At 56.7% G+C, this 27,720-nt stretch overlaps 1 protein-coding gene across 5 annotated transcripts in view; it reads right to left on the reverse strand.

Annotated features, from left to right (window-relative positions):
- Positions 1–1,295: 1,295 nt before the first annotated feature.
- The window catches only part of TLN1 (talin 1), a 32,217-nt gene continuing 5,792 nt past the window's right edge, over positions 1,296–27,720 (reverse strand). For 3 of the 5 annotated variants that reach the window (XM_008268739.4, XM_051856511.2, XM_051856503.2), the window contains exons 2-58: positions 27,429–27,591; positions 27,092–27,189; positions 26,761–26,890; positions 26,529–26,681; positions 25,856–25,998; positions 25,625–25,752; positions 24,876–24,936; positions 24,158–24,262; positions 23,698–23,853; positions 22,121–22,222; positions 21,888–21,964; positions 21,488–21,668; positions 21,242–21,355; positions 21,021–21,129; positions 20,575–20,783; positions 20,330–20,428; positions 19,904–19,954; positions 19,188–19,355; positions 18,707–19,001; positions 17,769–17,935; positions 16,920–17,048; positions 16,644–16,760; positions 16,446–16,559; positions 16,127–16,261; positions 15,842–15,970; positions 15,635–15,737; positions 15,306–15,514; positions 14,837–14,956; positions 14,430–14,627; positions 14,100–14,239; positions 13,833–13,926; positions 13,643–13,732; positions 13,429–13,551; positions 12,315–12,458; positions 11,768–11,929; positions 11,436–11,576; positions 11,147–11,328; positions 10,453–10,585; positions 10,169–10,270; positions 9,925–10,095; positions 9,666–9,815; positions 9,465–9,566; positions 9,251–9,370; positions 8,370–8,516; positions 8,064–8,230; positions 7,709–7,892; positions 7,494–7,619; positions 7,284–7,400; positions 3,986–4,171; positions 3,791–3,898; positions 3,243–3,348; positions 2,921–3,045; positions 2,690–2,815; positions 2,536–2,598; positions 2,243–2,425; positions 1,959–2,087; positions 1,296–1,835 (exon numbers count right to left, since the gene is read on the reverse strand). In XM_008268739.4, the coding sequence (XP_008266961.1) occupies positions 1,710–1,835; positions 1,959–2,087; positions 2,243–2,425; positions 2,536–2,598; positions 2,690–2,815; positions 2,921–3,045; positions 3,243–3,348; positions 3,791–3,898; positions 3,986–4,171; positions 7,284–7,400; positions 7,494–7,619; positions 7,709–7,892; positions 8,064–8,230; positions 8,370–8,516; positions 9,251–9,370; positions 9,465–9,566; positions 9,666–9,815; positions 9,925–10,095; positions 10,169–10,270; positions 10,453–10,585; positions 11,147–11,328; positions 11,436–11,576; positions 11,768–11,929; positions 12,315–12,458; positions 13,429–13,551; positions 13,643–13,732; positions 13,833–13,926; positions 14,100–14,239; positions 14,430–14,627; positions 14,837–14,956; positions 15,306–15,514; positions 15,635–15,737; positions 15,842–15,970; positions 16,127–16,261; positions 16,446–16,559; positions 16,644–16,760; positions 16,920–17,048; positions 17,769–17,935; positions 18,707–19,001; positions 19,188–19,355; positions 19,904–19,954; positions 20,330–20,428; positions 20,575–20,783; positions 21,021–21,129; positions 21,242–21,355; positions 21,488–21,668; positions 21,888–21,964; positions 22,121–22,222; positions 23,698–23,853; positions 24,158–24,262; positions 24,876–24,936; positions 25,625–25,752; positions 25,856–25,998; positions 26,529–26,681; positions 26,761–26,890; positions 27,092–27,189; positions 27,429–27,558 (7,677 nt within the window). In that variant the 5' untranslated portion in view covers positions 27,559–27,591 and the 3' untranslated portion in view covers positions 1,296–1,709. Of the gene's footprint in view, positions 1,836–1,958; positions 2,088–2,242; positions 2,426–2,535; positions 2,599–2,689; positions 2,816–2,920; positions 3,046–3,242; positions 3,349–3,790; positions 3,899–3,985; positions 4,172–7,283; positions 7,401–7,493; positions 7,620–7,708; positions 7,893–8,063; positions 8,231–8,369; positions 8,517–9,250; positions 9,371–9,464; positions 9,567–9,665; positions 9,816–9,924; positions 10,096–10,168; positions 10,271–10,452; positions 10,586–11,146; positions 11,329–11,435; positions 11,577–11,767; positions 11,930–12,314; positions 12,459–13,428; positions 13,552–13,642; positions 13,733–13,832; positions 13,927–14,099; positions 14,240–14,429; positions 14,628–14,836; positions 14,957–15,305; positions 15,515–15,634; positions 15,738–15,841; positions 15,971–16,126; positions 16,262–16,445; positions 16,560–16,643; positions 16,761–16,919; positions 17,049–17,768; positions 17,936–18,706; positions 19,002–19,187; positions 19,356–19,903; positions 19,955–20,329; positions 20,429–20,574; positions 20,784–21,020; positions 21,130–21,241; positions 21,356–21,487; positions 21,669–21,887; positions 21,965–22,120; positions 22,223–23,697; positions 23,854–24,157; positions 24,263–24,875; positions 24,937–25,624; positions 25,753–25,855; positions 25,999–26,528; positions 26,682–26,760; positions 26,891–27,091; positions 27,190–27,428; positions 27,592–27,720 lie in introns of those variants that run through there. The other 2 variants (XM_051856512.2, XM_070054050.1) reach the window with 2 other exon arrangements.

Genomic DNA, 27,720 nt, shown 5'->3' on the forward strand with positions numbered 1-27,720 from the left:
CCCGGTACTCTACTAAGACAATTTTACCCACAAATACTTTTACACTGTCAGTGCAAATGGTGTTATGTGAGAAGGAAAATAACGTCTTGGTATAGTTGTCATCTATGGACCCAAGAGGGTCTTAGGAACCCCAAGGGGGTCTGAGAACCACATTTGAAGAACTGCTGATCTAGTGGGTATTACTGCCTTTGGCAAGAGGCTCCCAAGGCATCACGGGTGGGAAACGCGTGATTGGCCACAGTTCCTGAGGACGTGACAGGGGAAGCGGTGGCAGGCTTAGGCTGCTGTGCTGGACCCCCAGTCGGCGGAAGCTAGAGTCCGGACTACAACTCATCACGGAGGTTGGACAAGGGATTTGACCCACAGTCCTCAGCTCCCAGTGCTGACAGGCACGCCACACTGGGGTTGCCAGTCCCTTGCGTCAGAGAAGTGATAAAACATCTCCATTTTCCAGTACTTAGCATGGGTACGGCTTGGTAAATATTGGCTGAATGAATCACAGGTGACAGGTGTGATGGTGGGAAGTCGGCAATATCCTTACTGGCTGCCCTGGGAAGTCGCCTGCTATACACTTCCACCGGGCAGGGGAAGGAGGGGTCGAGTAGTAGAGACGGGTGGTGTTTGTGTTCCACTTGGAGGAAGTAGAGAGGAAACAATACACCGAGCGACAGGCCTGACCAAAAAAAAAAAGTCACTCATGAAACAGTGGCTGGCCGGAGTACTACCCCCCGGCCTCCTTCCGCCGAGCAGGCAGCGCCCACCTGCCTGACCACTAGGGGCGCTCTGGCGCAGTCACTGTAAAGTCTCCCGCCCAGGGCCAGCTTTTTCAGGTGTTTTTCTTCTAGCACTACTCTAAGTGAGAGTGGCCCGGCCCAGACAACTAGTAGAGGGGCAGGACCAGGGTGGACTCTTTGCCTGCCAGGGCTTCACCAACCAACTCTACAACCGCAGTTCTTGCGCAGAGAGGCTTCTACTTCATAGGTTTGTTATTTTTAGCGAAGCTGCTTTTGAGATTCGAATCCATCCAGGGACTGAATTTGTGCACACACTCGGAGTGGCTTCGCACTCAGAGCCACGAAGAGCAGTGGGAGCTGCCGGTCCAAGCAGTAGAATGACACTCAGAGAGGCTGAGGCGCTGGCTGCTGGGGTGCGGGTCCCTCAGCAGAGCAGCTGGACCCGGGGACTTCTGGGGCCTCAGGGGCCGACTGGCGCACTCCCACCTCCAGCTCTCAACCCCTCTCTCCCCAGCTGCCCTGGGAGGACTCTCCCGTGTCCTCACGAAGCCAGGCAAAGGCTGTCAGTGGAATCACTTTTATTGGAGCAGAAACCTGTTTGGGGCTTACGACCCTGCAGCCTCCACAGCTGCCAGGGGTGGGGGACAGAGTATCAAAAAAGCAAGAGTAGACTTATGAGGCTGTGGGGACCGGCTGCAAGCTGCTGGCGGGGTGGAGCGGGCTGGGGCCCTGGCAGGTTCAGACAGAGGTCCGGCAGCGTTAATAATACTCTGGGAGCGTTAATACTCTGGGGAGGGACAGGCACTTGGGGGCCCTAGGGCACGAAGGCACTTGGAATCGGGGAGGTGGGGGCTGTGCAGGGGACTGGCCAGGGCCAGGCCCGGGTTTGGCAGGCACTTTGAGGAGTGCTGGGGTCCAGGAGGCTTTGGTAGTGGCAGCACAGTCTCTGGGCCGGGACGCATTAAATAGAAGTGGCTAGTGCTCGTCACGCAGCTCTGAAGGCAGGAACTTGTACTGCTGCTGCCGGATCTGGGCCAGCTTCTTCCGCGCCTCCTCCAGCTCCCGCTCCTTCCGAAGCATCTCCTCCTGTGCTGCGATGATCTGCGGGGTGGGAGGCGCAGCACCCAGGTCAGCGAGCGTGCGCCTCGCGGGTGCAGGGGCTGGGGCAGCACAGGCAGCAGGACTGCCCGCCCCCCTGGCAGAGTGGGCGGGGTGGGGGCTCACCTGGGCAATGCCCCCGACCATCTTCTCCTTCACCACCACTGTCTCATTCTCCTGGTCTTCAAAGGCTGCGGCCTTCTGGGCCGCCTTCACCAGGTTGTCGGAGGCTCGCTTCACCGCGTTGCCAGCAGCCTGGCGGGGAGAAGGCAGCGGGAGGTTGAGTGCGTGCGGGGCGGGTGTGTGTGTGTGTGTGTGTGTGTGTGTCCCTCAGAGAAACCTCTGTCTTAGGGGTGGCAGTTTAAAGCAGTACGGCTGAGGGGGCAAAGGACGGGTCCAGGGCTCCTCACCTGCAGCCGCTTCATGGCCTCCGAGTCCTGGTCAGCCTTGACTTTGCAGGCCACAAGGAGCTGGGCTGTGGAGGCTGCGACCTGCTTGGCGGATGAGATGAGCTTCTCTTGGCTGGCGTGGCCCTGGACGGCGGCATTGGCTGCCTCACACAGGTTGTTGGTGGCTGCGGCCACCATCCTGGCCTACAGGAGAGGCAGTAGATTAACATACGCCACTTGTCCTGGTCTGTCCCTGCTCCAGCCTTCTTAAGCTTCCCAAACTCTGACAGACATGGTGCGTATTGTACACTCACAGCAGAAATGAGGCCCTGGGACCACTGTCCATCGTCCAGTGCATTGGCTGGGATGGCGCCCACCTGTGGAGGTAGAAGCCTGTTGGCCAGGGCTGCGGGTGGGGACAACAAAGCGACGGCCCCGGCCTGTTCTTCTGGGCCCTGAAGTCCTTACCTTTCCTTGGGCCACCAGTTCCCTCTGGGCAGCAGAGGCAGCCTTTACCAGGGCACTGGTGGCTGCTGCAATAGACTTGGCAGCCTCCAGTATCTGCTCCTCAAAGTTCAGGGACTCGTCTGCCTCCTACAATGAAGAACAGGAGTTGCCGAGGGGGAGATGCAAAGCCGGAGGGCGCTGCTGCTGGGACGTCTTGCTGTGGCGAGCGTGGCAGGGAGTGGCGGCACTGACCTTGGGCTTGGCGCGGGGCTTCAGCTGCTCCAGCTTTTTGGCTGCGGCCTCAATGGCGGCTGCAGCTCCCAGGAGCTCGTTTTCAGCAATGACCGTGGGGTCTTCTGGGTCCACCCATTCTGTTCCTGGCGGGATGAAGGAGGGAGGGAGGAGGGAAAGGCAGAGCAGGGAGCTCAGGAGCACTGGGGAGCATGGTCAGCATCTCCAGGCCCCAGCACCCAGGGGGCCCAGGGGAGAGGCCAGCTCAGAGCCACCCACGAGGCAAGCGGAGATTGTCCCATGATGAGGGTTTCCCTTCCCTCCCGCCCCGGGTGCCCCTCACCCTTCATGGCCTCAGCAGCCTGGATGAGCTCCGTGACGGAGCCAGCCACGCGCTTCGAGTGTCCCGTCAGCTGCTGCTTCAGCTCCGGACTTGGCTTCTGCAGCGTCTGGGGAAGGCGGGCATCTGATCTGAGGTTGTGCCCCAGCCTCTGCAACAGGGCAGACGTGTGCCCCGGCCCTGATCCCCAGAGCTCGCCACACCACAGCCCCCCAAGCCCGCACTGCACGGTGAAGACAGGGGGCTGTGACACTCACCGGCTGACAAGCAGCAAGGAGAATGATGAAGTGAGAAGAAAGAAGAGATGACGAAGGTAGCGAACGGGGAGGTCAGGTGGAAAGAGGGGAAATAAGAGAGGAAGAGGAAGAGGTGAGTGGGAGAACCAAAGATGGTATGAATGTCGGGGCCCCAGGGAGAAGGATACTTGGAAACCAGGAGATTCGGGAAATCAGATGGTGGGGTAGGCAGATTGGAGCAACACGTGCGGCCTGCAGGGAGAGGACCTGTATCCAGGGAGGCCGGGCTGAAGAGCAAACAGCACCCCCCCTTACCAGTAGTACATGGTCCAGCAGCTCCAGGTAGCCATTGGCACACTCCCGGCCGTAGCGCAGGGCTCGGAGCCGCACGTCGGGAGCCACTTCAGGGTGGTAAGCTGCTTCCTGTCCCCCGGGACGGAAGGTAAGCGTCAGCGTTCCAAATCCTGGCAGTCCCCCCCTGCCCCAGGGGGCTCCACTACTAGTTCCTACCTTGCAAGCCCGGAGCATATCCGCAATAGCACGCCGACTCAGATTGGCTGTGGCTATGACATCTTCCTGGCGACAGGAATTGCCTGCAGCAACAGCCTTGGCTGTTGCCATGGTGATACCCTTGGTCATTCGGATAAAATCTTCTGGGGTGGAAGTCTTGGCAGGTGGCTCTGGGGAACAGAAAACCTGTTGGGGCAGAACAAGAAGAAAGACTGTACATGGGCCGGCGCTGTGGTGCAGTGGGTTAAAGCCCTGGCCTGAAGCGCCGGCATCCCATATGGGTGATGGTTCTAGTCCCGGCTGCTCCTCTTCTGATCCAGCTCTCTGCTATGGCCTGGAATAGCAGTGGAAAATGGCCCAAGTCCTTGGGCCCCTGCACCTGCGTGGGAGACCCGGAGGAGGCTCCTGCCTCCTGGCTTGGGATCGGCGAAGTTCCAGCCATTGTGGCTATCTGGGGAGTGAACCAGCGGATGGAAGACCTCTCTCTCTGTCTCTACTTCTCTCTGTAACTCTTTCAAATAAATAAAATAAATCTTTAAAAAAAAAAAAAAAGACTGTACAGTGACTGAGACTGGAAGATAGTGCAGTACTCCACAGTCATCCCGTGTTCATTCCACCAGCGCCCTTGACCAGGTCAAGTCCTTGAAGATGGCCACACATCACAGCTAATAAGAGAAGGCTGCTGGTCACCGTTTCTGACTGCAGTGATTGGGGAGAGTTTGCTTCTTTGAAATTAAAGTAGTTTTTGGCTAGCTTTCTAGTCCTAATGGGGGTGCCGGGGATGTCGCGCAGTGGGCTAAGCCTCCGCCTTAACCGGCACCCCATACTGGTGCCAGTTCACGTCCTGGCTGCTCCACTTCCCATCCAGCTCTCTGCTAATGGGCTGGGAAAGCAGAAGATGGACCAAGTTCTTGGGCCCCTGCACCCCCATGGGAGACCCAGAAGAAGCTCCTGGCTCCTGGCTTCAGATCGGCCCAGCTCTGTCTGTTGCAGCCATTTGGGGAGCGAACCAGTGGATGGAAGATCTTTCTTTCTGTCTCTCCCCCTCTGTCTGCAGCTCTACCTCTCAGATAAATATAAAAAAAAATCTTAAAAAAAAAAAAAAAAAGAGGTAAGATGGGGCTGCGTTGTGGCGCAGCAGGTCAAGCCACTGCCTGCAATGCTGGCATCTCCTGTGAGGACCAGTCTGAGTCCTGGCTTTTCTGCTTCCAATCCAGCTCCCTGCATGAATGTGCCTGGGAAAGCAGCAGAGAGCAGCCCAAGTACTTGGGCCCCTGACACCCACATGAGAGACCTGGACGGAGGTCAAGACTCCTGATTTTGGCCTGACCCAGACCCAATCGTGTGGCCATTTGGAGAATGAAGCAGCAGATGGAAGATCTCTCTCTGTGTTTCTCCTTCTCTCTACTTTTCAATACATAAATCTTAAAAACAACAGAGAGGTACAGATAACAACGAGGGTATTTTAAGAAAGTGGTAGGGCATGAATAACTGAGATGTCAAGTGGGAAGGTATTAAGTAGTGTTCTAGAATACAAGAATGGGAGAGAAAAGGTCACTGGGGCCTTGAATATCAGATCAACAGATTTGGAATTTTACATAATACACAAAAATCACAGAAATATTTTCATGTTTTACCTTTTTTTTTTTTTTTTTTTTTTTTAAATTTTGAGCCATCTTGTACTGCTTTCCCAGGCCATAGCAGAGAGCTGGATCTGAAGTGGAGCAGCTGGGATTGAACTGGTGCCCATATGGGATGCTGGCGCTGCAGACCGTGGCTTTTACCACTATGCCACAGCGCTGGCCCTTTATGTATTTTCTCAATCAATAAATGTTTATTAAGTATTGGGTAGGTGTATGCGGTGGGCAGTGTAGTTGAGACGCCTATGTCCCTTATTAGAGCACTTGGGTTTGATTCTTGGCTCTGACTCCTGATTCCAGTTCCTGGCTAATGCAGACCCTGGGAAGCACTGGTGATGGCTCAAGGAGTTGGATTTCTGTTATCCTGGTTGAGAGCCTAGAATGGATTCTGGGCTCCTGGTTTTGGCCTGGCCCAGCTCTGGCTGTTGTGCACATTTGGGGAGTGAAGCAGCAGATGGAAGATCTCTCTGTTTGTCTCTTTGCCTTTCAAATACATTTTAAAAAATAGTAATGAATAGAAAGAATTTAAAGCTGGGTTTCTGGACTTAGGAACTGAATTACTGAAAGGTGTCATTTACTGAGATGGGAAGACTAAGGCAGGTCCAGGTTGCAGAAGGCTGATGTCCACCTTGGACATGTCCAGGTAGATGTCATAAATTTAGAAATCAGACAAGCAGGAGACAGCAGAGTGGTGGAGACTGGCAGAGAGACCAAACAGGAAACTGGTAGAGCAGCCAGAGGGCAGGAGCTACCTTGTCGGCAGTAGCTAGGGCAGAGGGTGACAGGAGGAGTGGAGAAGGGTAGCTAGAGGACCCAGCAGCGGCCTGGCTGTGGTGAATGAGGATGTGACGTCAAGGCGACCGAGGTGGCGCCTCCAGGACCAGGAGGCTGTGAGCACCATTCACAGGAAGTGGGCATCGGCTAGAGCCAGTGTGGAGGCACCACATCAAGGCGGAGATGTCAAAGGCAGCTGAAAATAACTCCACTCAGAACTGAAGTTAACATCTTAGAGAACGACAATGAAGTGGATAAACTTGCCAAAAGAGAACAGAGAAAGCAGTTTGAGTCACACAATTCTGGAAAGGCCTCGACATCTACTAGGCTGAGGGTCAAGAAGAGGCCACTGAATGTGGCAACTGAGAGGTCACTGGTACTGAAGAAAATGGGACAGTGGTGAAGGAAGGGAGCTGCCCAATCCTAAGGAGTAAAAAGGCGAGGAAGGGAAGCTGGCAATGGGCCAGCGCTGTGGCAGAATAGGCATCCCATATGGTGCCAGTGGGAGTCCCGGCTGCTCCACTTCCAGTCCAGCTCTCTGCTATGGCCTGGGAAAGCAGTAGAAGATGGCCCAGGTGCTTGGGCCCCTGCACCCACGTGGGAGACCAGGAAGAAGCTTCTGGCTCCTGGCTTTGGATCGGCCCAGCTCTGGCCGTTGTGGCCATTTGGGAACTAAACCAGTGGATGGAAGAGCTCTCCCTCTCTCTAACTCAGCCTCTCAAATAAATCAATAAGTAAATATTAAAAAAAAAAAAGAAGAAGTTGGCAATGAAAGAGAAGAACACGTGACTGTTCATGTTACTTGAGTGTATGTCCATTACAGGGTCACCATCTATCACAGTCCTCTCAGCTGCTAGTCCTTGATGCCCCAGACTCCTGCTCACCGCCAGTTCCTGCCGTATGTGCTCCGTGGTGGCCTCCAGGGCACGCGTGCCTTTGGTGGCCTCATCTTCTACAGCTTTCACTGTCTTGAGCAATGATGTCACATTGGTCACCATCACCTGTGGGCATCAGAGGAATGGGGGTCATTTTAGGGGCCAGGAGGAAGCGCGTCAGCCCTGCCCTCTCCTGTTGCTGCTCTCGTTCCCTCCAACCTTGGCAGAGTTCTTGAGCTGCCACACAGCAGGGTCATCCCCGACTTTGCCAGCTGCGGCCTTTGTTGCACTGATGAGGTCGCCCAAGGCCTTGGCCACATCTTTGACTGCATTGATCAACACCACCTGTGTGGGAGAGAGGTGCTCAGGTCTGCAGGAGGAAGAAGGGGAGCAGGAAGTGGCTCTGACTAGAGTGAGAAGTGGCAGGTAGATACCTGGGTCTCAGGGTCCTCGGCTCCCAGACTGGCTGCACCCAGCTTGACCACGTCTGCGAGGCGGGTGATGGTGGCCACGGAGGACTGGGCAGCCTGTGCCAACTTCTCCTGGCTCCCGGCAGCATTCTGCACCAGGACCTTGGTGTCCTCCACCAGCACCTTGGCAGTCTTCAGGATGCCCTCCCTGAGGAAGGGCCCGGCCTGGTCAGCTCTCCTCCCCTCCCCCCTCCCCCCTCCAGCCTGTCCGAGGTGTCTGTTCCGGGTTTTCTCTCAATCAGCTACTGCTATGCCGCCTGCTCTGGCCCTACACCCTGACCTGCCTGCCTCCCTCCCCCAGGCCAGGTTCTCTTCTCACCGGTGGTCAGCGAACGTTTCAGCGCCCTCACGATTGAGTGTGCCGGCTGTGGCAAACATGATGGTGGTGTCAAGGTCAGCAATGATTCCGGACACAGCACTGGCTGCTGTGATGCACGCCTGGGTGCCACGGTTCCCAGCCTGGAGTGCAGCGAGGACGTGGGAGACCTGGGGCAGGAAACGTCACATGGAGCCACGGGGAAGGGAAAGGTCACCCCTACCTGCGAGAAGCGAGGAGATGGGCGAGAGGTCTGGGGAGGCAGCAGGGCCGGGGAGCCAGTCGCAGTGCCCACGGACGGGCTGTCACCTTCTCCGAGACTCTCCGGGCACACTCGATGAGCTCCTTCTTGGTGTAGGCATCACTGGGGCTGCACTGCAGGGCGCCTGCCTTGGTGACCAGAGCAGCACAGCCGTGGCCCAGCTCCTGTACCCGATGCTTGATGTGGGCCCCTATCTGCAAGCAGTGGGAAAAGAGAGCTGGGTTTTACAGGGGCCCGCCCTCAGGGTGCCGCTGCTGGCTGGGAGAAGGCTCTAAGGATGCAGGGAAACACCTGCTTCACACACTGACGGAGCTGGGAGAGAAGGCTCCCAGTACGTAGGCTTTCCTGGTTTCAGATCCTTTAAGGCAAGAGGTCGCCTCCTACACACGGAAAATAATAGCACGTAGGCACCAACTGGCGAGGCTGTGCTGGGCAGAGTGGGAAGGAGGGTATCTGAATCAGAGGGCTGTGGGTTACAATCTGGCCCTGTACAGAGCTGTGGAGGGTTCTGGGGCTGGGGATTGTGTGTGTCTTGCTATGATCCAATTACTTGCTTTCTTCGAAAGCCAGGAGCTTAGGGAAGGAGGAAGCTTCAAGGGCTCCAACATGGAAGAACCAAGAAGGGAACAGAGACTTGTAGCACCGTGAAGCAGCCATAGGCCCAGATGAGGGTCAGCAGGGGCAAGAGAGGCAGAGCTGGGAAGTTTCTAGATCCCGAGTTGGCTCCCTTTGCCCCGGACTGAAGCCTGTGATTCTCTGTCCCGCCACAGAGCCCTGCTCACACTTACTGGAGTGGCCCTGAGGATACGTTCCCCTTTCTGTGAAAGACTAGAGGGTGAGACAGCCCGGGGCCTGCCGTGCTGGGAGCAAGCCTGCCGCGGGGATTTCCTGTGAGGGGCAGGGGAAGGCTGAACGCCTCCATGTTTACCTCTTCACTCTCAGCAGCCACAGCTGCAGGCTTAGCCTCGGAGGCCAGACGGCCGTAGTCACTTGTCAGCTGGTTGGCCAGAGGGCCCAGCTCCTCGGGGCTGGTGTTTGATTTGGTTACCTGGTGACAAGGGCAGGAGGGCAGTGATGTTATATCATGAGTTTGGAGTTTAGAGCTCTCCAGAGACAATCCTCTTATAATCTCCCAAACTCACCATCTCCTGAACGGTGACGGCAATGGCCTTGGCTGTCCGCACCATGGTTGTCTGGTAATCCACGAAGGAACCTTCTGGCTCACCCATTGGTCCTTCATCTAGCTGAGAGAGGAAGGGAAAGGCTGTCAGAGCCTCTGCCACTGTGCCCACAGCCCCCGCCCAGGGTGGCCTCGGTGTCCACAGGTACCCAAAGCCTCTAACCTGGTTGATGGCCTGTGTGATGGAGTCCACCATGCAGCCAACGACCCCGGCAGCACTGGCTGCCTCGTTGAGGGTTGTGGTCAGGTCTTCTACGGCCTCTGTCATCATCTGCACGGCCTCCTCCAGGGCTTCCTGGGTGTGAGCTGCTTGCTGGGAGGGGTGGGGGGGGGGCAGGGTGAGTAAGTGGGGGAGGGCTGCTGCTGCCGCTGCGGCTTTGGCCTCCTACTGATCGCAACCCCTCCCTCCCGCCGCTCACTACCTTGGGGTTTCCACCAGCCTCCTTGGCCGTGTACAGCAACTGCAGGGCTGACTCTGCTAGCGTTTTGGTTTGGTCCAGGAGTGCCATCTGCTGAGGGTGGCTCAGGGTCTTGGAGGCAGCACCCACTGCAGCCAAGGTGAGTGGCTCAAAATACTGGGCCATCTGGGATACCTGAAGCAGGAGGGTAGACGGGGTCAGACACTGTTGCTCTTAACCCTGGGAGTCTCCCATGTTTCCCCAGTACCTTGTGTCCGAGCTGGGAGGCTTCTGCCCGGGCAGCACTGGCCAGCGGCTCAATGAGATGGGAGATCTCCTGCACTGCAGTGAGCATCTGAGTGTGCAAGGCCTGGGGAGGAGTGGACATCAGTCCTGAGTGTGCCCTGCAACAGGACCCTCTGGTGCACAGAATCCCCTCCTCCTTGCATACCGAATTCCCCACCCCACCCCACCCCAGCCGGCACGTTCCAGTCCCCACTGTGAAGCCCACTGCCCGAACCCCCATGAGCCTGGCACCTCTCTTCCCCTCACCTCTTGAGAGATTCCCTCCCGGGGAGCAAGCTGCTGGCTGACTGCAGCAAGAGAAGCCTGGTCTAGGTCCCGCAGACAACTGTTCAGAGCTGCAATGGCCGCCTCACACTCCAGCTGCCCTGGGGCCTTGTCCCTGCAGATACATCACAGGCTCCAACACTAGGAACATCGCCCATTAAAACAAGGCTGGCCTCACTTCTCTGTCTCCCCAAAGCTTTTTTTTTTTTTTTTTTTAAAGATTTATTTATTTGAAAGGCATAACAACAAAGATGGGGTTGGGGGAGAGAAAAAGAGAGACACAGAGATCTTCCACCTACTGGTTCATGCCCCAGATATCCACAACAGCCAAGGCTGGCCAGGGCCAGGCCAAAGCCAGGAGCCTGGAACTCTAACCAGGTCTACCAGAAGGGTGGCAAGGGCCCAAGTACTGGGGCCATCTTCTGCTGTCTTCCCAGGTAGATTAGCAGGGAGCTGGATCAGAAGTGGAGCAGCTGGGACTTGAACCAGCACTCTGCTAAGGGATGCCAGCATTGCTATGGGATGCCAGCTTAACCTGCTGCACCACAACACTGGCACCCTCCCCCAGATCTTGAATAACAGGTGTCTCTATCCTGTCTGATCGCACCTGGGTGTCCACCCCTCCAGCCTGCCATGGTGGATGTCCCCAGCCACACTGCTTTCCCACCCTCAGTACCTCATGCTGGTAATAAGCTTCTTGATTGAGTCGGAGACAGTGCGGGAGTGGCCAGCCAGCACCGACCAGCGAGGGGGGTCCCGGGGATTGACTGCTAGGGCCCGGGCTGTCTGGATTAGGCCCCCAGCACTCTCCAACATTGTCTTGGCAGAGATCACAATAGGCTCCATGGCAGCCCGACCCTGGGGAGAGGAGAGACAAGGAGGCAAGTCTGGAGGTTGCCCCCAGGCCCCCAGGAGGACAAGCGCTAAGGCCCCTCCACTGCTCTCCCTTCACACACAGTGCTCACCTCAGGGCTGATCTGGGCAGGGACGCTGGAGAACTCAGGGTTGGAGGCAAAGGCACTGAGATTGTCCACGGCCTCCAGTAGAGGCGCTGTTGCCGCTCGGCACTGGGCACGGTTCTCTTCTGTGAAGGCCCCGTCCAGAGCCTGGAAGTGGCAGAGAGGACTCAGCCTGCAGGCACAGGGGATGAAGCCCAGGTCTCCCTCCCGGGGCTCCAGGAATCTGGGGAGAGGCTGGTGAGGGTCAGTCTGCACAGGAAAGGGGCTGGGCTCAGGCAGGTGGGATCTGGCAGAAGGCCTCAGAGAATGACGGGACAGGTCAGGGAGGGGCCGGGAACCTTGATGGTCTTGACAAGATTGGCTGTGCTGTTGGCCACTTCCTTAGCTGACTGCACAAACTGGCGCTTGGCGGTAGGGTTGGCGGTCCGGGCTGAGGCCAGGCGGCAGCTGTTGCACAGTGCCGAGGTGTGTTTGGCCACAATGGTGGCTGCAGAGAGCACCTGAGGAGACAGAGCAGTGGAAGGGCTGTGAAAGGGACAAAGTGCACGTCCCCAGGGAAGAGCCCCGCTGGAGGTAGGGTGGGAGTCTCAACAGGGAAAACAGTCACGATTTGGGAGCTAAAGATACCCAAAGATGAACTGGGCACAGGGGAGGAGATGAGACACATACACTCCTGGAGAAACAGGGCAAGTGGAGAGGCAGCTTAGGGACCTCTAAATGAGAAACACGGTGGGAGAGGAAGCAACCCAGGAGAAGCTGGGTGTGGAAGCCTAGAATTGGGTCCCTGCCCTCTCTGCCCCCACATGCGCCCCCTCCTCCTCTTCCCCCACAGGGTGCGGCCCATCCTTGCCCAGGTTTGCTTTGGTAGCTGTTCCACTGTGTTACCTGGGCCTGGGTACAGCCAGGCTCCCCTAGACTCTGACAGGCCATTTGAATGGCCTGGTTTGCACGGGCAAACTGTGTGGGCTCCACCAGGCCTTGCTGTCCAGCTTGACTGTTGGGATCAGAGACACCGACCAGATACGCAGCCTGGGGAGACATGAAAGGGTGGAGGTGAGGACCATCGAGCACAGGCGGGAAATGCTTAGTGATTGTGGGGACGAGGCTTATTTTCCAGAGTCCCATGTGAGTGGAGGTGTATACAGTTATACCTGGAAACAGCATTTCAGAGGATTAAAAAAGGGAAAACTACCCAGCTTGGGTTTTACCAAACTTGTATTTCAATGTCTGTGTGCATGCTGGGTCTCGGGGTGAGTTACGTTTGCCATGAGGGCTGGGAAGCTGATAACCAGTGACGCACCTCCGGGTTTCAGGGACTTGGAGAGAGGGAAGGGCTGGGAACGCTGGCTGCCAAAAGCCCATGCATGTAACTGGAGACCACCATTAATCCCACCCAGCAGCTAGGCTTTTTCCTCTTTAGGCTCTCCCAGAAGTAAGTGGAAAAAGAAAAAACCCAAAACATTCTCAGAGAGGTTGTAGCAAGCTCAGTTACCCAAGGCAAGTGGGCTCCCTACTGTGCAGGGAGCCCAGGCAACAGGGCGATGGGAGGTGTGCAAGACAGGGGCAGCAGGACAGCAGGCGCTCCCAGCCAGGGGGTCTTCAGGACTCATATACTAAAGCAAAAGGAGGGCTACTCGGGGTTTCACACTCAATAATAGGGAAAAAGACCAAGTTAAGTGGTGGTGACTCAAGTAACTAGAAATTTTGTCACTACTAGTATTTTAATAAAGTAATAATTGTGTGGAAAAAAATGGATGTGTATAGGCTAATTAGTGTACACTGAGAACCTGGGCTGGAAGAGGCCTCAGGGTTGGACAGAGAACCAGAGTTCAGGGACTACAGGGGTCAGAACCAACTCACACCTGCACTGCAAGGAGGAAAATCCAGTTCCATATGGCTGGTTTGGCAAATGTACACTCTGGGACTAATGTACGCGTGTGCCAGGCTAAAAGCAGAGGGAAAGCAGGGGTATTCCCAGAACCCAGCTCAGGGATCTAACCTGTGCAGCTGCCTCAGTGAAGCCGCAGAGGGCCTTGGAGGCTGTGGCGATGGCCTCCCCAAACTCCGGCAGGTTCCCATTCTTGGCATTTTGGGAGATGCCAGTCATGGCCTCACCCAGCACCTGAGGAACAAAGGGCGTCCGGGGGGGTCAGGCCATGTCCCCAGAGTGACAGAGCAGCATCTGGTTGGCTCCCTCGTCCTGCCACGCTCACCTTTGAGTTCTCCATCACACTGTCCAGGCAGCCAAAGTAGGACATGTCATTGATGGGCTGCACTGGGTTCTCCAGGAGCTCCCGGACAGTCTGCATAAGGAAGGCAGCAGTGAGGTCCAGGACGACACCTTCAGCCCCAAACTCAGAACCCATTCCTCAACCCACCCTGCCGAGCCTGCCCAGTGCCTACCTCCAATTCCCGCAGGGCATTGTCACACTCTTTCTGGCCGGGCGCCTGCTGGGTGCACATGGTGATGAGCTGGTTGATGCTGTCAGTCACTGCCCTGGGAAGGACAGGAGGTAGAGGGAAGAAGTGAGCAGGTCATCCATCCTGGGTTCTACAGCCATGGAGGGGGTCTCTAGCTGTTTCTCTGGCTCCGACCACTCCTGAGCTGAAGTGCCTCTTGCCCAGTCTCTCTCACACATTCTGGGGCCGGGCTTCCCAGCTCCTACTTACCTGGCAGCTGCAGCCAGCTGACTCTTGAGGTTGGGGGCAGCAGGATCTGTGGACAGTGCCTTGGCAGCAAGAAGTAGTTTGCTTGAAGACATGGAGATGCCCTTCAAGTTGGACACGACCTGAGCCCGGTCTTCTTGACTCTATTAAAGGTGAGAGGGGCAGCAATTTTCTTACCTGTCTCTACAAGGAATCTTCTTTCCCAGACACTCGATCACTGCTAGAGACTGGGGAGGGGAGGGAGCTGGGACGGGGCAGGACTCTGGCCACCCAGGTGCCACCTATCCAACCCTTGGTGGGCACCATGCAAGCAGACCCTCTGCCTCTTCGTACCGGAGCCTGCCCTGCCATCTCCACGCCAGCTTCCAGGAAAGTGCTGAAGTCCTGTCCAAATCGGCCTGAGGCTCGAGCCAGGTCCTGAGGGGTCCCCCGGGAGGCCTGCACCAGTTCTGTGGCCGCCTGATTCAGCCCAGCGGCGGCTTCATTCAACCGGCTCTGAGCTTCTTGAAATGTCCCAGTGCTGGGAGGAAGCTGCAGGGTTACAGAGGAAGTCAGCGGGAATGGTGGAAGACGTGAGGGAGAGCTGGGAAGGGGTCCAGGACGGGGGGCAACTAACCCAGGGGTAAAGAAAGGAGGCAAATCTGGAAGTCAGGGTCTGCAGAGAAGCGCAGAGGAAGAAAGGAGGGGCTCGGCGCCCCGTAACTCCTGAGTGCCCCCAGCCCTTCCCCAGGTGCTCCTACCGAGTCACTCAGAAGGCGTTTGCTGGCGTCCCCAACTGCTCTTAGGGCATTATCCACATCTCGCTGGCCAGGCAGGCAGCTCACACAGCGGTTCAGCGCCTGGGTCACGGCTTTAGCCACCTGGGATAGAAAAGGACACAGGGTTTCCAAGATGAAAACAATTCGGGAGAGCCTCCTGCCCCCGTGTGACACAGGAAGGAACTAGCTCCATGGCCTCTGGAAGGGGAAGAGGGACAGGGCTGTTGCAGCTGACGAGGCTAAGGTCAGGATCAAGTGATGGTGATCAAACGCCCTCAGACCCAGGCTCAGCTGGGCTCGTGCCTCAGTTCAGCTGAGACCCCTACCGAGACGGAGAGGGGAAAGGGTGGAACCTAGAGAGGCACTGTCGCGAGCAGATGAGGCCCAGATCAGGGCGGTCTTACAAAGAGCCCTAGGGGAGAGGGGGAGTGGCCCCTGCCCAATACCTGACCTGGGCAAGCCGCTGCTGGCTCTCAGGGTCCCCTGGGTGGCCAGCTGCCTTCTTTGCTTCCTCAAGGAGGCTGCTGGCCTTGTCCAGTACATCGCTGGCTGTGTCCAGCACAATGGCCTGTACCGCAGGATCTGTTGTCAGGGCAGCTACGCCCCTAGCGGCCTGGGCCAGGGACCGCAGCCCACCTGCCACATCTCGCGCAGCAATACCTGGGAAGACAAGGAGAACGGAGGGGAAGGGGAAAGGTGCCTTCACCGCCAGTCTCCTAGCCAGGCCCCGTGACCCCACCCCCTCAGCATAGGCCCCAGCCCTGGCCCTCTGCCACGGACCTGCATAGTTCTCATTGCCCTGGGCGACCTCTCCCAGCAGCTGGGCGATGGCGGAGCTCACTGCCTTAGTGCTGGTGCCCAGGTCCTGGGCGCACTTCTCCATCTAGGGGAAGGAGAGTCAGGGCTTGGGGTCAGCTGGCAGCCCGGAGAGAGGTTTGGGGCAGCTTTGGAGTGCAGCTCTGAGCACGAGAGCTTCAGGACACTTACCGTCTCCCCAGGTAAGGGTTTAAGCTTCCCGTCCCGAGCCGCTGCCTTCACTTCCTGCAGGTCTTTCTCTAGATTCTGGACCACGCTCAGTGCAGAGTCCATCTCCAGAGGCCCACACGCTTCCTGAGCCTGTGACGAAAAGAAGGGGGCTGTGGGTGAAGGAGGTACTGCTGTGTCTTGCTGATGCCCAGGTTACACAATTATGCCTGCCTGAGGTGACTTGGCACAGATTCCCCTTCAGCCGGACACCACCCTCACGTTGCACAGCCAGGGCCAGCTCCGTACCTTCTGGGCAGCAGTACGGAGTTCAGCCAGCGCGGTGCCCAGGTTCTTAGCACACTGGCTCAGCTGCATGGCCGAGGCCTGGTCCTGAATGGTCGGCACCGAGGCCTTCGCAGCTGCCACCATCTTCCCACCTGGCTGTTGGGGAAGAGGCAGGCAGATGAAGTGCGCCGCCCTCGCTCGGGGCTTGAGTACGGTCAGAGGCTGATGACGGTCAGGGCACGGTGAGCTCTTGGGCACGACACTGAGAAAGAGGCTAGTGGCCTGGGTTCACACCGTGGGAGAGGTAGGAGTCCTAGAAGGGTGGGCGGGGGTGCCTTGCCTGTAGGAAGCTCTGGCTGGCAGCAATGAGGGCTAGCTGAGCACTGGGGCTGTCGGGCTGAGCTTGGCTCCCTCGGACGCCCTGCACCAGCAGCGGAATCTGCTCTGCCACAGCCTGTGGGTACAAATGTCATGAGTGCCACCTGCCACAGACCGGGGAAGCCCCTCCGCCCACCCCACAAGCTTCCTGCAGCCTCACCTTGCAGCTCTGCACCAGCAGGGGCTGGGGGCCGGCAGAGGCCTTGGGGGCGGAGGCTGCGTGTTGGGCTGCGGCGATAGTCTGTGTGGCTGAGGCTGCAGCCTGCTTGGCTGCGTGCTGTGAGGACAGAGTGGTCAGGACAAGCACCGGGGCATTCTCAAGTCCAGTCCCGGCCTGGCCTGCCCATGCTATCGCCCAAGAAAATACCGACTCTTCCTGCCTGGCCCTCCCATAGCACCCGTTCTCTTTCCCGTTCTTGCTTCTTCCCAGCCCCACCTCCAGGCGCTGCACCAGCTTCTTCTTGATGGCGTTCTGGGCCGCCGCGTTGGTGGCCATGCGGAGCCCCTCGGCTGCCTCCCTCAGCCGCTGCTGCTGCTCCTCACTGTCTGGGTGGGCAGCAGCTCCCTGAGAAGAGTGGAAGGAGTCATTCCCCATGTTCCCCAAGGATCCCGAAGGAGCTCCTCTCTGACACCTCTAGAAAATTTACTCGTTTCCCTGAGGTTACTTCTAAGCAGCCCAGATGCAGGCAAGTGACAGCGGAGAGCACTGTCTCGGCGCGTGGGGTCCTGGGACTCCCTCCGGAGCTGAGGGCCCTTCTCCAGAGGGCGCTGTTTCTTCTGCCCCTCCTTGGGGAAAGGGCCTTGTTTCTTCCCCCACTCCCCACAGAACACCACAAGCTGGGAAAGCAGGGCTCCCGCCTAGGGCAGGGGCCTGCTCACTCCTGCACATCGAAGCACCCAGGGCGCCTGGGAGCCTTCTGCCAGGCCTCTGCACCCTGCTGTCTCAGTGCACGCTAGCAGTGGGCAGCCCCGCCCTGAGCGTCCATGTGCATTCACAGGAGAAACAGGAAGGAGAGGAATCCCGGGGCGCGGGGTGGTAAAGCAGGGGAAGTGGAACAGCCAACCTTGACCTGAAAGGAAAAGGGTGTGGATGCCCGCCTCGGTCCACGAGCGCCCGGCGGTCCCACTGCTTGGGAGCCTGCACGGCTCATTTCCTTCCTAAGTGCACCACACCTGTCCTCTGGTGATGTCTGCGTTCCTAGGGTCGTCCGGCACATGAAGGAGACCATCTGGACCTCTCCTGTTCCCCTCAGGGCCAGGCTAGGGGTCTGCAGAAACTCTGTACCTTGGCAGCCTCCACCATCTTGGCTGTGGCATCAGCCAGGATCTTGGCGGCACTTAAGAGCTTGCGGGAGTTCTCCAGGTCGCTCTCCCCCTCGGCATCGGCCTTGATGGCATTCACCAGGTCAGAGGTGGCTTGGGCCAGGATGCGGGCTTGTCGTACCATCTCCCCTGAGCAAACAAGCACAGTGAGGTGAGGAAGCCGGAGACACTGACTGACGGCGTGCCACAGCTGGGGACAAGGGCGCGGAAAAGTGTACAGACACAGTAGATGGAGGCTGCTAGGGGCAAGGGGACTGACAGGCATCCCTGAGCAATTCCTTTGGGATTTTCTAGGTCTAGGGTCTTGGAGAAAAACAGACTTCCCAGCAGGTTCTTACGGGAAGGACAGTCTCCATCGGGGACTGCCAGCAAACAGTTCTGGGGAGATCAGACAGCTTTTGTGAAGGCGTCTGGAGGCATAGAGCAGAGGGGAAGGTGATCTCTTCTCATGCCATTTTCCGCACATACTCTGTGTAGCCTTTGGTATCCTTTCTAAACGCTCCAGGGTCGGCAGAGCAGGCTTTCATTTCCACTTTACAGTCGGGAGCGGAGGGGTCAGAGACTGGATAGGGGCCAGTGCGATGGCGTCGTAGGTTAAGCCTCTGCCTGTGACGCCAGCATCCCATATGGGTGTGGGTTCGTGTCCTGGCTGCTCCTCTTCTGATCCAGTTCTATGCTTATGGCTTGGGGAAGCAGTGGCTTGGACCCCTGGACCCATGTGGGAGACCAGGAAGAAGTTCCTGGCTCCCAGTCTCAGCTCGGTCCAGCTCCAGGTATTGTGGCCATTTTGGAGTGAACCAGCAGATGGAAGACCTCTCTGTAACTCTACCTCTCAAATAAATAATGGGTTTGGGAACTTCCCTGGGATTTTTTTGTCTTCCTGTAGGTGGGTGTCCTTACCAGCATCACCCATGGAGCTGAAGATGTTCTCAGTGACAGTCAGGATGGTGTCAGTGGCCTGGTCGTAACGGCCAGCAGGCCCAGCCCCTGTGGCGTGGGCCTTCACGTGCTGCAGCAGCTCGTTCAGGGCCTGGGTGACAGCCGTGGCTGCTGCTCCCACCCCTCGCAAGAGCTGCCCATCCTCTGTGGCTGCCTGGGAGGCAGACACACAGCCCTCCACGGCTTTGGCCACCAGCCGTCCTGCCTCTACCAGCTGTTCTTGGCAGACCGGTGAGCTGATCGTAGGGGCCACCACCTGTGGGCAAACAGTGTCGGGATGTAGGCAAAGGCAGGGAGGCATGAAGTGGGAAGTTTGTGGTGTTTGCGACGGCCACCAGGACAGGTAATGGGGTCTCAGGCGCCAATGAGATACAATGAGAAGCTTTCATGTGTGTGGCACTGACAGCTGCCGCCACAGCCGAGGGCAGCTCTAGGAACGCACCTTGGTGCAGGCCACCAGTTGGGAGGTAGACAGGGCACACTGTGTTGCTGCAGCAATAACTTGGGTCTGAAGCGCAGAGTCCTCTGTCCGCTGAGCCACGCTCTTGGCCTTGAGGACCAGGGCGGCCGCAGCACTTGCCACCGCCTTAGCCAGCTGCATCAGTGTGTCCTGTGAGCAAACAGCAGTTAGTGTGGCCTGGGATCCACAGACGCTTCTCAGTTGCAAAAGCTGCTTCATTATTCCCACTGAGTCCAATCAGAGGACAGCACACGCAGAAGCAACTACGACCTACCCCGAGCCCCTGCCTTGAGCACCCAGCAGGACAGAACCCTCACCGAGGAACAAACCCACACTGAGAACCAGAGCCTACACCATAGGGAGCAATGCGTGAGGCGGATACACTCGGATGGTGATGGGGAGGGAGAGGAAGTGCTGTTCCAACGAGATGGGAAGAGGAGGTACCTCCTGGAGTTCCCCCCACCCCCGGACTCTTTCCTCCACTTCTTCTCCATCTTGGTTTGGAAGCAGTCATCCGGGAGTCTTGGGAACAAGTCCCTGTACTATCCCACCTGATTCCATTCCCCAAACTGCCTATGCCAGGCCTCCCCATCTCCCATCATGTTCTGTTCCCCAGGAGGCTTGGGGAGAGGTACAGAAGCGAGTGTATGCGGCTCAGAGAGGAAAAAGCTGGGAAGGCCCAGGCCAGAGGCCGTTACCGTGGGGGAATCGGGGGGAGATCGAACCCCAGCCCCTCTGGGTGCACATATCTGCATAGGAAATCCAGGATGACAAGTCAGCTGGGAAAACTGGCATGGGGTGGGGAAGGGGAGAGCTAGAGGAACAATGTCCTCAGGGTGGCGTGGAGGGCAGTTCAAGAGACCCGCAGGTGGGGCAAGGGCTGTGTGTGGGGACGACAAGGCTAGACAGTGTCACTGGGGAGGGCCAGGAGGGTGCTAATACTGGAGGTTCTGAATTCTCATGCCAAAAAGGGACTGGAAGTTCCCAGTATTGTTCTCTGGAATCAGAGGTTCAGGTTGATGTGGAGGGGTCAATTCACAGAAGCAGGGACCAGGAGCTGGATTTGGCATCAAAGGTTACTTCCTAGAAAAGCTAGGGTGCTGGGAGTTGGGTAAGTCACCAACCTGGAAGTGGGGGTCAGTATCACTTTCCCCAATTTGCTGCAACAGCTCCCCACTGGCCTGGCCCACGTTCCCAGCTGCTTGCAGCAGGTTCTGACGGGGCTGTGGAGAATGAACACCAGTCAGAAGCTGCCTAATCCCTGCCCACATACCCATGGGTCTCCCAGGCCCAAGGGACCCACCCTTCCGTTCTGCCACCTGGGCTCACACCCTCTGTCCGCCCCAGCCCCAACCTCCTGGCCCCTGACCTCAGCACTGGCAGGCTGGGCACTGCGCAGCAGTTCAGACACTGCTCCCGCAAGACCCTTTGCTGCCTGCAGCAGGGGCCGGCCGCTGCCGCCTTCATCCTCCAGCAAGGCAGCCAGCAACTTCACGCCTCGGGACATCTCCGTTAGGTTGGAGGAGATGGTGGTGACAGCACAGCCCACTGCGGTATAGTCTGTCTCTGCAGGGTCCCCTAAGGGGACAAGGAGGAAGAGGAGCACAAGATAGGACATGTTAGGCGCTGGGCTAGGGAAGGAGCACCGTCATACCCAGTTAGTCACGAGCATCCTGAAAGAGATGCACACACACACATCTCTTCCACAGTGAGTCAAGGTATAGTCACATACAGATCCGGTCACACACATGCTTGTGCACGCTCACCCTCCCTTGTCCCCCACCTCTCACGCACACAGGCTGCCATCCCACCTACCGGCTGTCAGGTTCACCACGGAGGCAGTACCAGCTGTGATGGCATCTACCTGGGAGTGGATCTCATGCTTTGATTCATCCATCTTGTTCTTACGCCAGGCCTTAGAGGCCTGAGAGAAGGAGGACAGAAACCTCAGCAGCCGCTCTGGTTCAGTGAATCCCTGTCTATCCCATGGAGTCCCAGCTTCAGGACCTCTGGTCTCCCTTCCATCCCATACTCACAGCATCCTGGCCAAGAGGCGGCAAAGTGTCAAAGTCGTCCAGGGTAGCCTGGGCAGCCTGCACAGCCTGCATGCTGGAGTTAATGGTTCCAGTGAGGGCCTGCTGGGCGGAGGTCTACAAGACACGGAGGAGGAGTGACAGGGACCGGAAGGGACACTGAGAGGAAAGAGAAGGTGAAAGAGAAGTGGAGGCTAGGCAGAGAGATGCAAGCAGGGCCAGGCACCCCCGAGGGTGGGGTCTTCTTACCAGAGGGGGCATGTGTCCCCGGTGCATCTGGCCACTGGTGATCTGCTGCTGGGCAGGGGGCATGCTGCCCACCTGGAAATTCTCCGGACCAGAAGCTCCAGAGCGCATGATGGCGGGCAGGGCCACGGAGCCGTGCTCCACCTTCCCCACCCGGTTGTACTGCTGCTGGAGGACAGTTGACCTGAGCGGAGCAGACCATGGAGCACGCTGAGGACGTCCTCTTCTCCGTCCCCTCCCACCCGCTCACACCACCTCTGTAGGGGCCCTACATCTCATTACAGGCTGTGGTTGGGTAAAGCAGCAGCCAAGGGACTCCCAACCCCCTGCCCCGCACCGTCCTTGGGCTCAGCCTTGCCTTTCCTACTCCTACAGGACTGGGTCAGCCCGACTCCCTTCATACTTTTTGGGGGACACAGAGTCCTCCAGCATAGTAGACTCCTCGTCTCCCTCCAGCCCAAAGTGATCCTTGCTTTTTTTCTGAAGGAAGAAGAAAAAAAGAACAAGAGTTGGAACAGTCAAAGAGGCAGGTGGGGACAAGGTAACCTCTTTTCTCCCCATTCAGCATTTTCTAAGGGGCTGGCTTGGGGAGAAGGTTAAGGGAGAGCAAGACAGCCTAGGGCAGGCCGGGCTCACCTTCTTCAGGATGATATCAATGTAGCCGGCGATGAGCTGTGCAATCTGCTCACCCTCAGTGGTCTGTACTGAGTAGTAGCCATCCTGGTAATCCCCGAAATCCTAGGTGACAAGATGGGGGCTTAGAGGGGAGAGCTTGAGTCCACCCAGGATGGAAATGAGTAGGACGGGAGACCCAAGGTCAAGCTCATGGAGGGGAGTCTTCCCATGCCAACAGCCCCCTAGCAGGAAACCCATCTTTCTCAGACCTATTATTTTTATTTTCTTCCTTAGAGGGAAATATTTTATTTCTGAGGAATGGCCTTTACGTTATATAGTTTTAAATACATGTCACAGGAGCCAGTGCCATGGTGTAGTGGTTAAAGCTGCCTCCTGCAGTGCAAGCATCCCATATGGGCGCTGGTTCGAGTCCCCGCTGCTCCATTGCCGATCCAGCTCTTGGTTATGGCCTGAGAAAGCAGTGGAAGATGGCCCAAGTCCGTGGGCCCCTGCACCCGCATGGGAGACTCGGAAGAAGCTCCTGGCTCCTGATCAGCTCAGCACCGGCTATTGTGGCCATTTGGGGAGTGAACCAGTGATGGAAGACCTCTCTCTCACTGCTCTGTCTCTCTGTAACTCTGCCTTCCTGCCTGCCTTCCTTCCTTCCTTCCTTCCTTCCTTCCTTCCTTCCTTTCTTTCTTTTTTGACAGGCAGAGTAGACAGTGAGAGAGAGAGAGACAGAGAGAAAGGTCTTCCTTTTCCATTGGTTCACCCTCCAATGGCCGCTATGGCCGGTGCACCATGCTGATCTGAAGCCAGGAGCCAGGTGCTTCTCCTGGTCTCCCACGCAGGTGCAGGGCCCAAGGACTTTGGCCATCCTCCACTGCACTCCCAGGCCACAGCAGAGAGCTGGACAGGAAGAGGAGCAACCAGGACAGAATCCGGCACCCTGACCAGGACTAGAACTCGGTGTGCTGGCGCTGCTAGGTGGAGGATTAGCCTATTGAGCCACAGCGCCGGCCAAGTAACTCTGCCTTTCAAATAAAATAAAATAAATCTTAAAAAAAAAAAATCCAAACATGTCACTTAGGAAATCTCCATTACTTTCTCCCTGGCAAGATTGGGAGGACATCCATGCTTGTTATTACGTGACCATACACGAAGGTTGGCATCACAGCCAACATGAAAAAATAGCATTTACTACCATGTCTATTTTCATCATTGGGGCACTTCATCAAGTAGGTATTAGTTTTCAACTCATAACCCAAAATAGAAAGCCATGGGAAAAAACTCTACTGTCTATAATTGTTGCTGAGGATGGGGGTTTGTTTCTCTATCACCTTCCCCCCCAACCCTGCCAAGAATGGCTGTGAGCTCCCCTTGCTGCTTACGCCGTCCCTCTGCTGACTGTAAAGAGTGGGTCTACCACTTGCTGACCGAGCACCACTCCCCTGCGGGGAGGCGGCTTCTCCACCCACTCTCATCCCCATGCTCCGCCAATAGCTCCTAGGTTCCCCCTTTCCCTGGAGTCATGCTCAGTGCAGCTGCCCTTCTCTGGGAATCCTGAAGCCCCTTTTCACTGGAGCCCCCAGACTCACCAGGGTGAAGCTCTTAGGAGAGGCGGCCCAGCGCTTGATGTTGGTGAGGTTCCACTCCTGGATCACCTCCTTGGTCTTCTCATCCACTCGCATCACACACTCCTTGGTGATGCCCAGAAGCCTGGGCACGAGCTTGTTCTTCCCCTTCATCTTTTCCTGTGAGGCAGAGGTTGGCGTGGTTGTTACGCATCAGAGGGCCAAGAAGCGGTGAAAGACCAGATAAGCTCTAGACCACACTGAGGTGGCCGGGAGGGCTAAGTGAGGGTGTCCGTGGATAGGCCCAGGACAAGGCTTTCCTAGGCACAAGGAAAAATCCAGGGTAGGCAGGAGTGTAGCAGAGGATGGGCAACAGGCAGGTTTCACAGAGTCAGAGCAAGGAAGAGAATGGTGGGAAACCTGGCAGATGGCAGTCAGAGACTTGCAGAAACAAGGAGGGCAGGAGGAGGAGGCTGTAACCCACCTTAACCAGGAAGAAGGAGACACCGTAAGTCTTGAGGGAACGGGCTAGCTTCACATAGCGTACCTTGGCCTCAATTTCACTCATCTGCCCACAATTCTTGTGTGCCTTGAAGTATGAAATGGGGAAGAATTTAGCAACATGGGGCATAATATCACAATTTAGGATTGAAGTGGGAAGTTAACTCTAATGGGAGAGTATTATGGGGACACAAAAAAAGTTACATTGGGACACATGACATGAGAAATGAGAGGGGAACAGGACGGGGGCTCACCAGGGATACGCACAAGCAATGATACAAGGGATACGGTTAAGGAACTTGCAAACATTCCAGAGATGTGAATGGACAGTTAGGAAATGGAAGGTCAAAGAGAGAGCCTTTTGGGCGGAGTATACACCTTACGTAGGAACAAGGATTAGGCTTTCCCAACAATTGCAGGTACACTATCTCATCTGATTCTCCTAGCAATCCTATGCAGGGCAGGCACTGTTATCCCATGTTAGAGGCAAAGAAAACAAGAACACTGGATTGAATGCCACGGCAAACAGCCATGGAGCCGAGACCACAGGTCCAAGTCTTTTGCTTTCTTGGCAAGGGAGAGGCAGAAGAGCAGCGTGGTGGGTAGAAGCAGGGGAAGGAGAGGTGGGGGGCAAGGATCCACTTAGTAGGATTAAGCAGCAAAGCTCCCAGGTCACCCCACTTTCCCCTACCCCCATTCACCTGGAAGATCTTACGCTCTCCCTTCTGCTTCACATACTCCTTGGGCAGGAAGTCCTTCAGGCTACACCAGAAAAGGGAGGGTCAGCATGTGGTGGACAGCATCAGGGGCATGTGGGCCATGAACTGTGGGCCTAGGGGTGTGAGGAAATGTCTAGGCCAGTGCTATCTTTAGGGAGAAGGAAGACAGCAAGGGACCTGAGCCTGGTTGTCTTCTGAGGCAGAATGACTTAGCATGAGCCCTTGAATGGGGCTGTGTCCCTCCCTGCAAGGAAGGGACTGATAGAACTTTAAGTTGGAGGCTCAGTCCCCGAGGGAAAGAGGATCTAGAACACCACTTCAGGGAACCAGATGAGAAAGCACTCTAAAGGGATCATCATAGATTTAGGATGCTGAGAAAGCCACACCAAACTCTATGCATTCCAAGAAATACCAGTGGATGAGGTGTGTAAGAACTTCTAATAGGAAGACCTCTACAAGGAAAATTTTATCCTGTTTTCTTTAGGCTATTCCAACAAAATTTTTCAGAGAATCTCAAAACAGCTACATGCTTGCTTCAGGGGGAAGGGCCAGGGCAGAGACACTGGGCTACATTTGGATTCCACACGGGGCCAGTGCAGAGACAAATGGATGACGGCAGCTAAGAAGGTCCCCAGGTGGGTCAAACCCTGGCACCCCTCAGAAGAGGAAATGGAGAGGGTGGAGACAGGGATTCCCGGGCCCAGACAGCATATGCGATGTGGGTCACTCACTCAAGGAAGCCAGCTTTGTGCTTCTGCTCATTGTGGGGCCCAAACTGGATCTGGCACTGGAAGCCGGCGAACTCACAGGCCTTGTCGAAGGAGACAGGATGGGAGCCGTTCAAGATGTCATCTCGCGCCTGCAGAGCACAAGGGGATGGGGCGAATGCAGGCTGTGGGTGAAGGGACACCCCCACTGTGCTTCCGCAGCCCCTGCTGCCCCCAGCCAAGCCTCCACCAGACCTGCACGTAAAGAAGGTTCAGCTGGACAGGGTCGCGAGAATCCACGTTCTGGTCCGAGTAGAAGAACTTCCTCCGCAGCAGCAGCGTCTCGTGCTCCTCCACCCCCTGCTCCCTGAGCGTCCGGCCGTGGTCCAGCCAGTTCACTGGGACACAGACAGGCCTCTCAGTGCTCAACCCATGGCCCCTGGCTGTCCTGTTTACTCCTTCATTTTCCATCTTCCCTCATCTCCCCCTGCCATGGAATTTTATTTATCTGAAAGGCTGAGTGACAGGCAAAGAGAGGGAGGGAGAGAGAGAGAGAGATCTTCCATCTGCTGGTTCACTCCCCAAATGCTTGCAACAGCTGGAGCTGGGCCAGGCCAAAGCCAGGTGCCTGGAACTCCATCTGGGTCTCCCATAAGGGTGGCAGAGACCCAAGTACTTGGGCATCAGCCACTGCGTTCCCAGTTGCATTAGCAAAAACTGGATCGTAAGTGGAGCAGCCAGGACATGAACTGGCACTCTGTTACAGTATGCTGGCAACCCAACTGGCGGCTTAACCCTCTGGGCCACAACGCTAGCATTGCTGTATCCCCAGCGTAACACAGTGCCTTACAAAAGTGGACACTGAATAAATAATCAACAGCTGCCTTTCCAATGCCTCTCCAATGCCCTCTCTTCCGGTTCTGCTTACACTCGTCGTCGGTGTGCAATTTCTGCTTCAGTTTCTCCATCTTCTTTTCATCTCGCAGCAGTGTCTTGTCCTTTCGTAGGGTCCCTGTCACCTCTTCCTTTTTCTCTTCCATCAGTTCTCGGACCAGTGAATACTCGTCATGGTTGGTGATGCCTGGGGGAAGGGACTGGTTTCATAGCTCCCCAGTCTCCTGGCCAAGTCGCAGCACCCCCGCCCCAGCCCAGCCCCTTACCGATGCGGGCACAGATGGTCATGAGCATGTCGGTGACCGTTTTGGAGTCATCCACCATGATGGTCTTCACAGTCCCGTCTAGCATCCGGATCTTCAGGGGTCTCTGTTTCTTCCTGTACTCCATGGTGTCCTGTCAGGAGAGGAAAGGGGCATTCGTTCCTTTCTACTTGGCCAGAGTGGAGGAAGGAGATTCTTATAAGACAGACTATGGTGGCTCATTCAAAACCGGGGTCTTATGGCTCCCTATGATAGGAAACTAGCACGAGCGGGGGACAGGGGCGACACGCGGGTGCTGAAAGCCGGAGGCGGTCCCTGCTGAGGTGGTACTCACCCCGTTCCGGAGCATGTAGTAATCCAAAGCCTTTCCGGCCTCCAGCCATATGCCCTTTTTGGGGTCATCATCCGACAGAAACAGCCCGAAGTCGCTGGCTAAAAGAAAAGATGGGTGACCTCAGACTGACGGAGGCCCCACTGGGACTGGATGGCCGCACCACCACCTCTTACAATTTCTCCCGCGGTCTCAGGCCTAAAAAAGGAGGGAGTGGGGCGCAGTGACCCAAGGTGTGAGGAGCCCTCGGCCACAGCGGGGTCACTCCCTAAGGCTGAGGGCCTGGGGATAAGACTGGACTGAGGACTTCCGCACCAGCCCCCCAGGGAGTGGGACTCACGAGGGCCGACCAGCGCCTCCGGGATCCGCTCCCGAATCATGCGGCAGGCGTCGTACACCATGGTAGACGGCTCAAACTGCATCGTCTTCACCACATTCCCGATGCTGATCTTCAGCGAAAGCGCGACCATGGTGGCGGTGTCTCCTCTGCGGCCTGGCTACACCTGGCCCGTGGTGTCAGGCTATTAGAATAGACTCTCCTCGGAGAAGAGGCCCCCAGGTGGTGGAGACTCAGGGATTCACCAGAGCTGACAGTAATAAGGCTGTCTCTATCTTATAATTTTAAAGAGGAA

Source organism: Oryctolagus cuniculus, chromosome 1, assembly GCF_964237555.1.
Source record: "Oryctolagus cuniculus chromosome 1, mOryCun1.1, whole genome shotgun sequence".
NCBI classification, from domain to species: domain Eukaryota; kingdom Metazoa; phylum Chordata; class Mammalia; order Lagomorpha; family Leporidae; genus Oryctolagus; species Oryctolagus cuniculus.